The sequence below is a fragment of the Scomber japonicus genome, chromosome 18, assembly GCF_027409825.1.
Source record: "Scomber japonicus isolate fScoJap1 chromosome 18, fScoJap1.pri, whole genome shotgun sequence".
NCBI lineage: Eukaryota > Metazoa > Chordata > Actinopteri > Scombriformes > Scombridae > Scomber > Scomber japonicus.
The window spans coordinates 25317045-25330197 of record NC_070595.1 but is presented as its reverse complement, the minus strand read 5'-3'; the positions used below and the strand labels follow the sequence as shown (position 1 = coordinate 25330197).

Below are 13153 nucleotides of genomic sequence, written 5' to 3'. Positions count from 1 at the left end.
CTTGTGTTTGCTGACTTTATGGTGATAATACAGAAGTGATGATGATCTTGGCCTGAACTGTAACAAGAAATGAACAAACACTGACTTCTGTGAAATGAACAAATGGAAAGTATCAATGGTTTTCAATGGGTTTTTTTTCTTCATTTCAGTTTGAAGCTGTCTCTAAATTCACCACATGATTCAAAGTTGTTTTCCCAGCTGGGAGTATCAATTTTAACTACATAATATTGCCATTTTACAGGTTTAATATGTTTTTAATTGGATATTTTTATGCTTCCAATTCTTCCTGTTAAATCATCTGATATTTAGTTGTTATGTAAAGCACATTGAGTTGCCTCTATGTATGAAATGTGCTATATAACTAAAGCTGCCTTGCCTTACATATTTAAAATATGGTTAAAATTAATATATTATTGCATTAATTGCATTAGTGGAATAATGCGGCCTCCTGCTTGTGTAATGTAGATATCCACGTTACATTAGGAACTATTCCATCACCAAGCTCCCCTATAATAAGCTTCTCTCCTTGCAGATATATTTTCTAGATATGTATTAATGCATGGAGCAGAAAACACAGACACACATGCTCCTGAAAGCAGAGTGGTACCTAATTCCTACAACATATGCACAACTGCCGTCAAACACGTGTCTGCTGCATGGCTTTGCCAGATCGCCACAGCAGGAGGGTTAAACTGTGTATTAACCTTCTCAGCGGGGGTCAGTGTCAATCAGATCTGGACTGCACTCCAGTACATCAGTGTTTGGATATGACCGCACACGGGTCAATGCACGTCCTCAGTTGGCATGTTTGAATGCTTCGCTGGGGTATTTGCTGCTCTACTTTTAACTACATCCAGGAAAGGAGATCATACTGTATGACGTTGCTTTTCAGCTTCACCACACTCGCTGTGAAAAGCTTTGTTTAAAGGATTAGTTTTACTGGGGTTTTTTTTTTGTTTTCTTTTATGATTAAGTTTCTAAGAGCATCAAGGCCAAGGCTCCTGATTACATTTGGTTACATTAGCCAGTTACATAACGAGTGGAGGAATGTGACAAATTACATTTACTCAAGTAATTAATTTAACTTAATTGCACATCTTTACTCATGAGTCACTGCTCGGATCAGGACCCCAAATTCAAGAGAAGCACACACAGTTTGGATGATATATATATTGTATTGTCTACGCAGTGCAAGCAGATTTTATGAGGAAGAAAGATAATGTGTTTTTCCCTACTTTTATTTACAGGCACTCTAAATTAAGTTGTCTAATATGCGCCAATATATTCTTTTTTTATGAATTAGAAGAAGAAGACAAAGCCAGAAACCTTCATGGGAAAAAAGATCTGTGTGTGTAAGTGTGTTTATGTGTGTGTGTGATTGTTAGTATTTGAGATTGGGCGGACATGAGTGCGAGTGAGAGAAAACACTTGTGCCTATGTGTGTGTGATGAATAGGTTTTGCATGTGTCCGTGTGATTTTAGATTGCATCTGTTTGTGTGTGTGTGTGTGTGTGTGTGTGTGTGTGTGTGAGTGTGTGTGTGATACAGGTATTCCTTATGTTGTGGGGACTCGCCTCCCTTATGGGGATGAAAAGCAAGTCCCCTTAAAGTAAAACATTAACTTTAGGTAATTTTAAGTAAGTTTAGGGTCATGATAAGGTCAGGTTAAGGGTTAGGGTTAAGGTATGTGGTGGTTATGGTTAGGGTTAGGATAAGTCTCCAGGAAATTAATGTAAGTCAATGTAATGTCCTCTAAAGTGATGGAAACATGACTGTGAATGTGTGTGTGTGTGTGTGTGTGTGTGTGTGTGTGCGTGTGTGCACATCCTCCCCTCCTCCCCCCTTCCCCTCCTCTCTCACTCTCTCTCTCTCTCGGACGATAATCTGAATGTATTAATCTGTTGTTTGAACTCCTTAAGCACAGACTGTCTATCACATCTGCTCTCTTCACCCCTGTAAAGCTCTGCTATTTATAAATTCCCTCCTTTCTCCTCTTGCTTCCCTCCTTTCTCCCTTCTTTTTTCGCTTTTTTTTTTATCCCGTCGTCTCAATTTCTCTATCGCTTCTCGCTCCAGCGGGACTGAATTTCATACGGCTCATTTCTTCCGTTTAGTAAATCCATCTTCTCATTTTTTTTCGCCGACAGACGTCTTGGAAACTCCAAGACTTAAATCTCCATGATCCTCTTCTCACTGACAGCAGACAACTAAAACAATGCTGATAACTGATCAGATATTACAGATTCCACATGGCCAAACAGTAGTCAAAAAGGAAGTAAAAAAAAAAAGAAAAAGTGAATCTCAACCACTTTAGCTAACTTTGCAAAACCAGCATCGTTAACATTATTCCCAAAACAATTCATCTTTACCCTAGAGAGAGATAAATACACATACATGATTGAGCCCCAAACCATCAAACAAAGTCATTCTGAGACGCCAAAGAAATTCAAAGGTGACAAATGGTCCAAACCCGCTGTGATTTCAGCAGTGAATGAATGGGGAGCACGCCTAGACGATGGAGGGGGTGTGGGGGTGGGGAGTGTGGGGAATGACAACTCACAAGGAGGTGACCGGGCTTACCTGCTGTGTGTCGCTGTCTCCCATCCGACAAGAGCGAGGCATCGGGGAGAGAGACACAAAGAGAGGAGGGATGTGGAGATGAAGAGAGGAGGAGAGGGGACGGGAGGCAAAGTCACAGTCTTTGCGTCATCTGAGAAAATTTGCAGATTAATACAACAGCTTGGTGCTCTGCATGCACACACACACACACACACACACACACACACACACACACACACACACACCTCCCCTCCATCCTCCCCCAACACCACCACCACCCGCCCCATCTCAAACCTCTCTCTCTCTCTCTCTCCTCCCCTCCCTCTTTCCTTTCTTGTCGCCTCATTCACTCTTTTCCTCTCCATCATCTATCACAGGCCTCCTTTTACTGCCTTTTTAAAAAACTGTTATGAAGAAGAGGAGGAGGAGGAGGAGGAGGAGGAGGATGAGGATGAGGAGGAAGGACTGTAGTCATAACTGTTGCATCAAGATGAGGGAAAGATAGGAAAGTCAATTTTTCATTGTTTTAAGAAATTAGTAGAAGTTTGGACACCAAATATGGGGTGTGCGGGGGTTAAGATGTGGAAGTGTTACCCTCCCTTCCACAGGAGGGCGCTATGACTCTGCACTGAGTGGAGAAACCTGTACAGTAGCTTCCCTCTGAAGGATCCTTTGACAGATATCAGTGTCAGTCAGCGAGGCCTGAAAGTGCATGGAGGCCCGTGGGTGGAGCTGCTACATACTACACATACAACTGTCTCGCTTTTTCCATGAAGCACGACATTTTTATCAACTCACAGAATTATAAATACACCAATGAGGAAGCTGAGGAGTTTCAGGTTAGTCATACCAGAAGAGACTGCACGGAGAAGAATGCAGGCCTGTGATTGGCTTTACTAGGATTGCCAAGATTGATTTATGAGCGAAGCGTCTCAGCTATCAAATAGGCCGTTGTATAACGACGTGACTTCGCACACATTAATATGCCAACACTCCATCGCATGGTATGAAGGCGGCACAGTCTCTTCCTTCTCTAAGACAGCAGTCAGATACAAACAAGAGCTGGACGACATAACTTCATCATAAAATGACCACAAACTGTCACTCAAGTATTTGCATCAGTATGTGCAGAGTGTGAGCTTTAACATGTTGGCTCAGAAAGGGAAAAAATGACCTCAATCGGTTGGTTTGAACAACTAGTTCGACATAATTGGCCGCTGTGTCAGTTCTGAGTTCAGTTATACAGTAAAGTGACAATTTAGGATTATTCTCGTTATTGATTAAACTGCAGATTTTCTTTCTCAATTTGTCGCTGAACCATTTAATCTATGAAAGGTTAAAAAACTGTGACAAATTTCAGTTTCTCAGAGGCTACACCGATGTCTTCACATTTTTTGTTTTGTCTGACTAACAGTCTAAAATTCAATTCAATTCAGTTTTATTTATATAGCGCCAAATCACAGGAAAGTTATCTGAAGGCACTTTTCACAGAGCAGGTCAAGACTGTAAATCTTAAAATATTAAGATATTTAATTCACTGTCACATATAAACTAGAAAACAGCAAATCCTCACATGTAAGAAGCTGGAACCATTAAATATTTGGTATTATTGCTTAAAAAATGACTGAAACGATGAAACAATTATCAGAATATTTGCTAATTCATTCTCTTACGGTTGACTAATTGTTGCAGTTCACCATTTGACAAATATTTAGGTCAGTAAGACTAATAATAATAATAGACTAATAACATTCAATAATTTACTTAATTTGTTTAATTTTCCAGCTCCAGCACTATTAAACACACATGCAGGCTAGAGCTGCAATGATTCATCAATTAGTAGATCAAGAGAGAAAATTGATTGGCAGCGATTCTAATAACTGATTAATCATTTCAGTCATTTGTCAAACAATACTGTCAAATATTTCGTGGTTCCAGCTTTAAATGTGATGATTTGCTTATTTAAACATTTCACAAACTACGATCAATCAAATTAGTCAATACTGAAATTAAATGTTAGTTGCAGCCCTAATGCTGAGCCCCACACACTGACACACACAGTCCAGTCCCACAGGAGTGACAGATGGAGAGGGGCAGCACGGGAACAGGGGCTTGTACAACTGGGCCGGTGCCTCCTTTATACAGTCGGTTTGCTGTAAGTCTATCCTCCGCTAATTGCCAGAGTAGTTCAAACACAAAGTCTGCCTCTGAAATCCAATCCTGCGGGGTGTTGTACAGTGAGTAAAGTTTACAATGTGAAACATTTTTCCCCTGGCAAGAATGGACAAAACGTGGCTTATGGGAAGAGGAGTTGAGGGGATGTTGGAGGAGCGGAGAGGCAGAGAGGAAACAGAGGGGTGGATGAGTGCAAAAAACTTACAAAACAGAGGAAGGTGTGGATTGTGTTAGCGAGAAGGAATACGTAACTGTAAATAGACCATTCACTATTTAGGCTGCATGTCTAATCCAGCATCCAGGCTGCAACGAATCCGTGGCAAGTGAATGAAAGTGTAGCCGCTGTAGGTGGATTGAGTCCAGTAACGTGAGACTGAGGAGGGACAGATAAGGAGACGAGGAGGAGTGATTGAGAAGTGATCCGGGGAGAGAGAGAACGAGAGAGAGAGAGGTGCTGTAAGAGGAGAGGGATCAGCAATGCAGACGATGTAAACAAGACAGAACAGAGTGTGTGCATAGGGCGACGGCTGTATGGCGGCATAAACTGACAATGACCCAGCTTTCCTATGCCAACATGCGGCACAACACACAAATCTAAACAGACCCGGCTTGGGACCGGGCAGACTGCCTGACTGGTAATGCAGCGCAGCGCCAGTCGGCAATTTGCACCCATTCAAACCTGTTTCTCATTAAGCATTAAACAGAATTACCAAAGTAAATCCTCCATTCCCCTAATGAGGGCTTTGCAGCTCCGATGCTCTCGTATTCCCTCTCCCTCCTGAAACGTTTTCCCAAAGGTGAACATTCCATCCGCTAATTTCAGTTTCACACAGGAAAGACTTGTAGCCGCATGTGTTGTTTGTTTGTCAGACCGGCAGTGTGTGTGGTGTGTGTGTGTGCATACTTTTCTACATACTGTGTGTTGTTTGTGTGTTTATGTGTGGTCTGGCTCCAGACCCTGTCACTCATTCTCTTTGACCTTTAGTAAGCTGTGAAATTTAATTTCAGGCCTGGGTTGCTTTTTCTGAAGAATCCTGCACCTGTGCCAAATATGTCCACAGGGAAGTTGGACAGCAGCTAAAGAGCCGTAGCAGGGATGTCGAAGACTGGAGATAGACTTGTGCATGACGGCTGCCTTCGCATGTCCTGCCTATTGGAGCGTCGTGCACGTCCTCAGAAATTAAAGCTACGCGCCAGCAAGATGCTACACACACATGAACAGAAGGGGCCATGTAGGAGCGGTCTAGGGTTCGACGGGGTCAATAGGCATGAAAGCAGCGACAATAATTGTGGAAAGTTTTGGAGGGAAGTTAACAGACTTATTATGTGCCTCAAATTGCATTCTTCTGTACTTACACGTAGAATTTATATTAAAAAATGTACCGCACTATGAGTACAAAAATGAGGTCAGAAACTTCTCGTCCTCAACGCTCACCACCTTGGCTTCGTAGCAGAAGGGGAAGGACCACTTTTCAAACTGGAAACGGTGCCTGAGGACAGTAATTGTAATTACAGTGAACATCGCTGCAATATGCAAATGTGTTTTTTTGCACTAAGCACCACTATGTCATTGTCATATATAAGCCATCAGTAAGTTTACTGGATTCATTTAACAGTCTGTAATGGTTTGGTATCATGAACAATAATGTGAATGCTAACTCTAGTTTTCTGACTAGCTAATTGTCATTTCTGGTTGTGTTTACTATTATTCAAACTTAGCTCGTTATCTATCTATCTATCTATCTATCTGTCTGTCTTTCTGTCTGTCTGTCTCTGTCTCTCTCTCTCTCTCTATCTATCTATAATATGCATGTCAGAATAGTTGGTGTGAGATTACTACCATTTTACTAGCTGATGTGGAAACCTGCAAGAATAACTGGAAACAAGTGTGAGACCGTAACGTTCGCCCTCTAATGGAATCCTCCTGTAACAAAGTACGCAGCCGCATGTCTATGCAAACACGTGCTTAAAAAAACAAGTATATCTCCAGCCTTTAGACAGATTTTGAGGCAGGCAGACAGACAGACAGACAGACAGACAGACAGACAGACAGGAGGTGACGCATTCATCACAGAGTCTGACACCCCCCTCCACATGAATGACCTCACCTTTGACCTTTTACCTCCATGCCACCATGGCTAGCGACTGGGCCATTTCTAGGAGGCTCCGGTTAATTGGGTCAGATTGCGGGGAGAGAAGCATTACGCCTGAAATTGGAAACACATGCAGCCACACTTTAGCTTGTGTGTGTGTGTGTGTGTGTGTGTGTGTGTGTGGTACCGGTGGCGATAGTGGTACAGCTTTCACTAGAGAGAGGTTTGAATTAAGGCAAGAGCAGGAAAAAAGGAGGAAGGGATTGAAGTTTAGTAGGTGAGGTGAATGATGCAAGGATGAAAATCAAATGAAAATGTCCAACAACAAATCAGGAGGTGAAAGAAAGAAAGAAGAAGGAAGACAGAGAGAGAGACGTGAAGTGTGTGAAGACAGAAGGGGAAATGATGAGAGACTGACATCGGGTACCTTGGGGAGGTCGAGCATCCATAATTGAAGTCTGACGTCTGCCTTTCGTGGCTCTGCTGCGGACAAGGCAGACTGTATAGCCTCGCCCTGACAGCTCAGCTCAGCTATTTGCGATAATTGACATAATAGCTACCTTCCAATTACACTCAGATCCAAGTTTCAAATGAAGGAGGATGTCCAAGGCGAGAGCAATGAGCTGATGTCTGAGGGCTGAGGGCGCTGCGTGTGGGAAAGATTTCATCAGCCGGGTCGAAGGTAGTAAAAATGACATCTGGAAAAACGCTTCAGAGTGATTTTTTGAGAATCGGTTGAAGATGTCAGAATCCAAAAAAAAAGGTAGATCACGAGCGAAACAAGTCCAGTGATAAAAGACACAATGAATGATGCTGCTAAAGGCTTTTAAAAGTTTGGGGCAGCACTATGAAATGGATCAGTCATGTTTTAATAATAGTCCGAAAATCTGCTTCTGCCATGAAAATGCTGCTTGTCAAAAATCCTCCAACAGGGGAAACAGAAAACCGCTGCGGGCCATTGTGTTATATGCCTGCCTGTAATATATCGTGATTTAACTTTAAATGCTTGTGGTGACTCAGGGATTTAATAAAATCGTTTAATTCAATGTGTGTGCTGCGGCAGTTTGAGGGAGAACTTGTTCTGTGAATGAATGTCTTAAATAAACCTCAATAGCTCCTCGGTTGTAAAACGGTTGCGGTTTGCTTGGCATGTGTGTGTATGTGTGTGTGTGTGTGTTTGTGTGTGTGTGTGTGTGTGTATGAGAGAGAGACAGAGAGGGCAAGAGGGTAAGAGCCGAAGAAAATGACATTTTACACGTCTGTGCCCCTTCAATCGTCATCTTTGTTTGACCGTCACTTCTGTCCGCACTTAGCTAACAACTTTCTCCCTCTTACCCTTACTCGCTCTGACTCTCACTGATGCACCCTGAGGCGGAAATATCTAAGTGCATGCAGGGCAAGTTCAGACAAAGAAGGAGATAGAGAGAATGGTGGGAGGGTTGCGAGGATTTCTAGTGACTGACACTAAATGCCAAGAGGGAGGAATGCCGCAAGGGAGACAACAGGGAGTGTGTGTGTGTGTGTGTGTGTGTGTGTGTGTGTGTTTGTGCGTGTATGTGTGTGTGTGTAGATGCAGGGTGGTGGACACAAGATCTGGAGGAAGATTCTTCAAAATCTTTTTTTTTCTTTTTTTCCCCCCAACTGCTACTGTACAGTGTGTATGCTTTGAGAAGGACAGAGTGTGTGTGTGTGTGTGTGTGTGTGTATGTGTGTGTGTGAGTAATCAGTCAATGAGTGCAAGTATATCAACGCTCGCCTCCATCTGAGGGTATTGACAGTGTTAAATATCTCCGTCCCTGAGTGAAGACTGCACTTTAGTCTGCCCCTCTATACAGAAGTGACCCGTTTTAGCGGCTTGGAGTTTGAAAAACCTCTTTTCATGATCCCCCGTCTCTTTCTGTGTCTCCTCTCCGGTCCCTATCTCTCTCATCCCCAAACTCTTTCATGAGCAGTCTCTCAGGGGCAGGGTTGTAACACAACCCTCCCCTCTTTTGTCTCTATTCTTTCTCCTTATCCTTTCATCTTTTTAAACATTCAGGGGGAAAGGGGTTTGGTGAGATGGAAACCACTACTTGGTAAAGGAAAGAAAGAGATAGCATGTGAGAGAGTGAGAGAGAGAGGGGGGCCGGAGGAGGGGGAGGCAGAGTCTCCCCCTCTGCTCATCCGCCAATTTATGGCTCTCCTTTTCAACAAGGCCATTCAAGGTGGGGAGGCTCAGTGGACGGGCTGTTCTCTTGGGTCAATAGCTATGAACCCTCGTCTGGTCTGTATAGGGACGACTTATCTGCCTGGAGGACCCGTTGAACTGTCTGTCGGCCTGTGTGTGTCCTCCATAGACCTCCATTGTGTCTCATCTGGGCCTTCGCCGAGTTTCCCCCAAAAGACCTGTGAGTGGAGAGAGCAGCGAGTCACCGGCTCCTGTTTCCATCCTTTCAACTTTATAAGACTCTTGAACCCGGCCGCACTCACCGAAACAAACATACACAGAAAAATGACAGCGTGTATCAAACTTTTAAAGGAGGACATATCATGTGAATTTCCATCTCTATGTTTATATTCTGGAGCTCTACTGGTATACATTTGTATGATTTATAGCCTCAAACTCCTCATTTATCTTATACTAGCCCTTTATGAAGTCCCTCAGTTCAGCCTCTGTCTGAAACAGTCCGTTCAGGAAGCTTCTTCTGGCTCCGGCGGCTCTGTAAACAAACAACAGTAGTAGGATTTCACTTCTTTTTCTCGTCCTTTACTCAAAAAGGGAATTTTCCTAAATGCTTGAGCTCAAATCTGATCCGTAAATATGTGAATCAACAATTGGCGCTTTTCCACTACACAGTTCCAGCACTACTCGGCTCGACTCTGCTCAACTCGGCTCAACTCGACTCGACACGGTTCCAGGAACGACCTTTTCCATTACAGAAAGGTACCTACTCAACGTGGGCAGGGTCGTCATAGCAACGCTCCGCGAAACTGCCGTGACTTTGTTTTATACGCGACACAAACACATAAACAATGGAGGACATGGAGGCAGTGGTGTACTTGCTGCTGTATGAGGCTTTCTGTCACACACAAAGAAAATTGAGCCGTATGGCTGTAACGCTGTTGCCGGTATTTAAAAATGGCGGGTTTGATTCTTGTGTGGGACGGCTCATGACTCTTCCAGCGACAACTCTTCTGACCAATCAGCGGCCGGCAGTCTGTTGACGTCACATTTAGTATCGGCTCGGCTCGCTTGGAACCTCAGCAGAGCAGGTACTAAAAAAGCAGCAGGTACCAGGTACTATCCCTGGTGGACACGCAAAAAACCCGAGTCGAGCCGAGTCGACTCGTGCTGGAACTGTGTAGTGGAAAAGCGCCAAATGTGAACAACATTATCCCTTTTTTGGAAGCTAGTAGCTCTCAGTTTCCCTTATAGTAAACACCAAAAAAATAACACAGTTGCCTTTAAGGTTAAATCAGGACTTGAAACACTGATACAACACTCATATTAAAGATAAATGCTTTATTCATTTACATTCTGCACGGCATCGACGGAAAACGATTGGTAGAAGACTCATGAGCGTTGTCAGGCCTGTAGTTTTAGATAATGTCGTTTTAATGAATAAAAGCTGGTTATGGTGACGGGAAACAGGGTGAGGAATCAGCGGGGGCCCCCGTTCTTACCGCTGCCCGGACTGTGAGTGATTAAGACTGAGCCGGTGGCAGAAATGCAGCAATATAAATATTTGCGTGCTGTTCTAGACGAGACGCTTCAATTTGACGCAAATACAGATGTTAGTGGTTCTTTTTTCAAGGAAGCTGTGACACTGATGAAAACGTGAGTCTACTGTTTCTTTTTCTGTGATTTTGCTAGTTTGGAGGTTTGGAGGTCTTAAGTCTTAAAAATGGGAACATCCTGTGCCGTACTGGTGCTTCCCTCCATGATCTTCAGCACCTGTATGAATGTTTTAGACCCTCGTCATCCTTTTTACATGTTGATTTCCAGATGTTGCGGAGGTTAAGTCTACTCAAAGGTAGCACTAATAGATACAGATTATCTTTGCTCCCATCTGCTTTTGGTTTCTAAACAAACTATAATCTCAGATGTCATCGCGTCTGTCTTTTCTTTTTTCCCATCATTCATGGTGACAGTGTGGGAGTGTAGGAGATACGGATCTTGTGTCGTGTCGTGTTGTGTGTGTGATGTATTGTTGCGTATTTGTGTTGGACTACTGTCTGCGAAGCAAATTATCCTCTCTGGGACATTAAAGCTTTTTGAATCTGTGTAGTGTTTGGTTTGCTTTTGGAAATCATTACTGCCTGTGGATTTAAAGAGACCAGTGGTGTCAACAGCAGCTTTATTTTATGTATGACATCTTCATTACTGTATTTTGTCTTGCATGTGTGCTATTTTTTTTTTTTTTTGGAGGTTGCTATTTTTAACTTTTATTTGCATTGACTGTATTTGTTGAATTGCATCTCTTCACATGAACATTTAATAAACTAAAACTTCTAATCAAAACTTTACTTAAGTAAAATTTAGAGGTATTTGTACTTTACTTGAGTATTTGCATTGACTGCATATGTTGAATTACTAAATTTCAGAGGTAAATATTGTACTTTCTACTCCACTACATTTATTGGACATTTATTTAGTTACTTTCCAGGTGTATATTTGACACAATGGATAATATAACAAGCTTTTAAAATACAACACATCCAATCTTTTTGTCTTTTTGGCATCTTTACAAAAAGCAGTGTGTAGTCAGGCTCACATTTCACATGTCTATGAGTTGTTAACAGCTCCACCAAATAGTGATTTTTCCCTCTAAACTTCTCACATGCTTTCATTTCAATAAATGTTCAAATGATCCAATATTTCAGCAAAAATCATCTCACCAGCCCTCACATTTATCTGCTGACCATTTGGAGGGCCCCCACCCCTAGGTTGGGAACCACTGGACTAAACTAACTGTATATAAAGTAGTATAAACTAGCTAACTGTATATAAAGTAGTGTAAACTAGCTAACTGTATATAAAGTAGTGTAAACTAGCTAACTGTATATAAAGTAGTATAAACTAGCTAACTGTATATAAAGTAGTATAAACTAGCTAACTGTATATAAAGTAGTATAAACTAGCTAACTGTATATAAAGTAGTATAAACTAGCTCACTGTATATAAAGTAGTATAAACTAGCTAACTGTATATAAAGTAGTATAAACTAGCTCACTGTATATAAAGTAGTATAAACTAGCTCACTGTATATAAAGTAGTATAAACTAGCTAACTGTATATAAAGTAGTATAAACTAGCTAACCGTATATAAAGTAGTATAAACTAGCTAACCGTATATAAAGTAGTGTAAACTAGCTAACTGTATATAAAGTAGTATAAACTAGCTAACTGTATATAAAGTAGTGTAAACTAGCTAACCGTATATAAAGTAGTGTAAACTAGCTAACCGTATATAAAGTAGTGTAAACTAGCTAACCGTATATAAAGTAGTGTAAACTAGCTAACTGTATATAAAGTAGTGTAAACTAGCTAACTGTGTATAAAGTAGTATAAACTAGCTAACTGTATATAATGTAGTGTAAACTAGCTAACTGTATATAAAGTAGTATAAACTAGCTAACTGTATATAAAGTAGTATAAACTAGCTAACCGTATATAAAGTAGTATAAACTAGCTAACTGTATATAAAGTAGTGTAAACTAGCTAACCGTATATAAAGTAGTATAAACTAGCTAACTGTATATAAAGTAGTATAAACTAGCTAACTGTATATAAAGTAGTATAAACTAGCTAACTGTATATAAAGTAGTATAAACTAGCTAACTGTATATAAAGTAGTATAAACTAGCTAACTGTATATAAAGTGGTATAAACTAGCTAACTGTATATAAAGTAGTATAAACTAGCTAACTGTATAAAGTAGTATAAACTAGCTAACTGTATATAAAGTAGTATAAACTAGCTAACTGTATATAAAGTAGTGTAAACTAGCTAACTGTATATAAAGTGGTATAAACTAGCTAACTGTATATAAAGTAGTATAAACTAGCTAACTGTATAAAGTAGTATAAACTAGCTAACTGTATATAAAGTAGTATAAACTAGCTAACTGTATATAAAGTAGTATAAACTAGCTAACTGTATATAAAGTAGTATAAACTAGCTCCACCTCCAGCAGCTACAACAGTAACATGCTGCTCTAACACTGATGCTTCACTATTAATAATCTAATGATGTCATATATAATAATATATCACTACTTTTACTGTAATACTGCATACTACATCACTCATAATACTGCAGTACTTTTGTAATATATCAGTTTTACT

At 41.0% G+C, this 13153-nt stretch overlaps 1 protein-coding gene across 1 annotated transcript in view; it reads right to left on the bottom strand.

Moving 5' to 3' along the window:
- slc1a9 (solute carrier family 1 member 9) overlaps nucleotides 1-6935 on the bottom strand; it is a 31492-nt gene extending 24557 nt beyond the window's left edge. The window contains 4 exon segments of the mRNA XM_053338932.1: nucleotides 2580-2667; nucleotides 2669-2709; nucleotides 6880-6898; nucleotides 6900-6935. Coding sequence (XP_053194907.1) covers nucleotides 2580-2667; nucleotides 2669-2709; nucleotides 6880-6898; nucleotides 6900-6935 — 184 coding nt within the window.
- Nucleotides 6936-13153: the final 6218 nt, after the last annotated feature.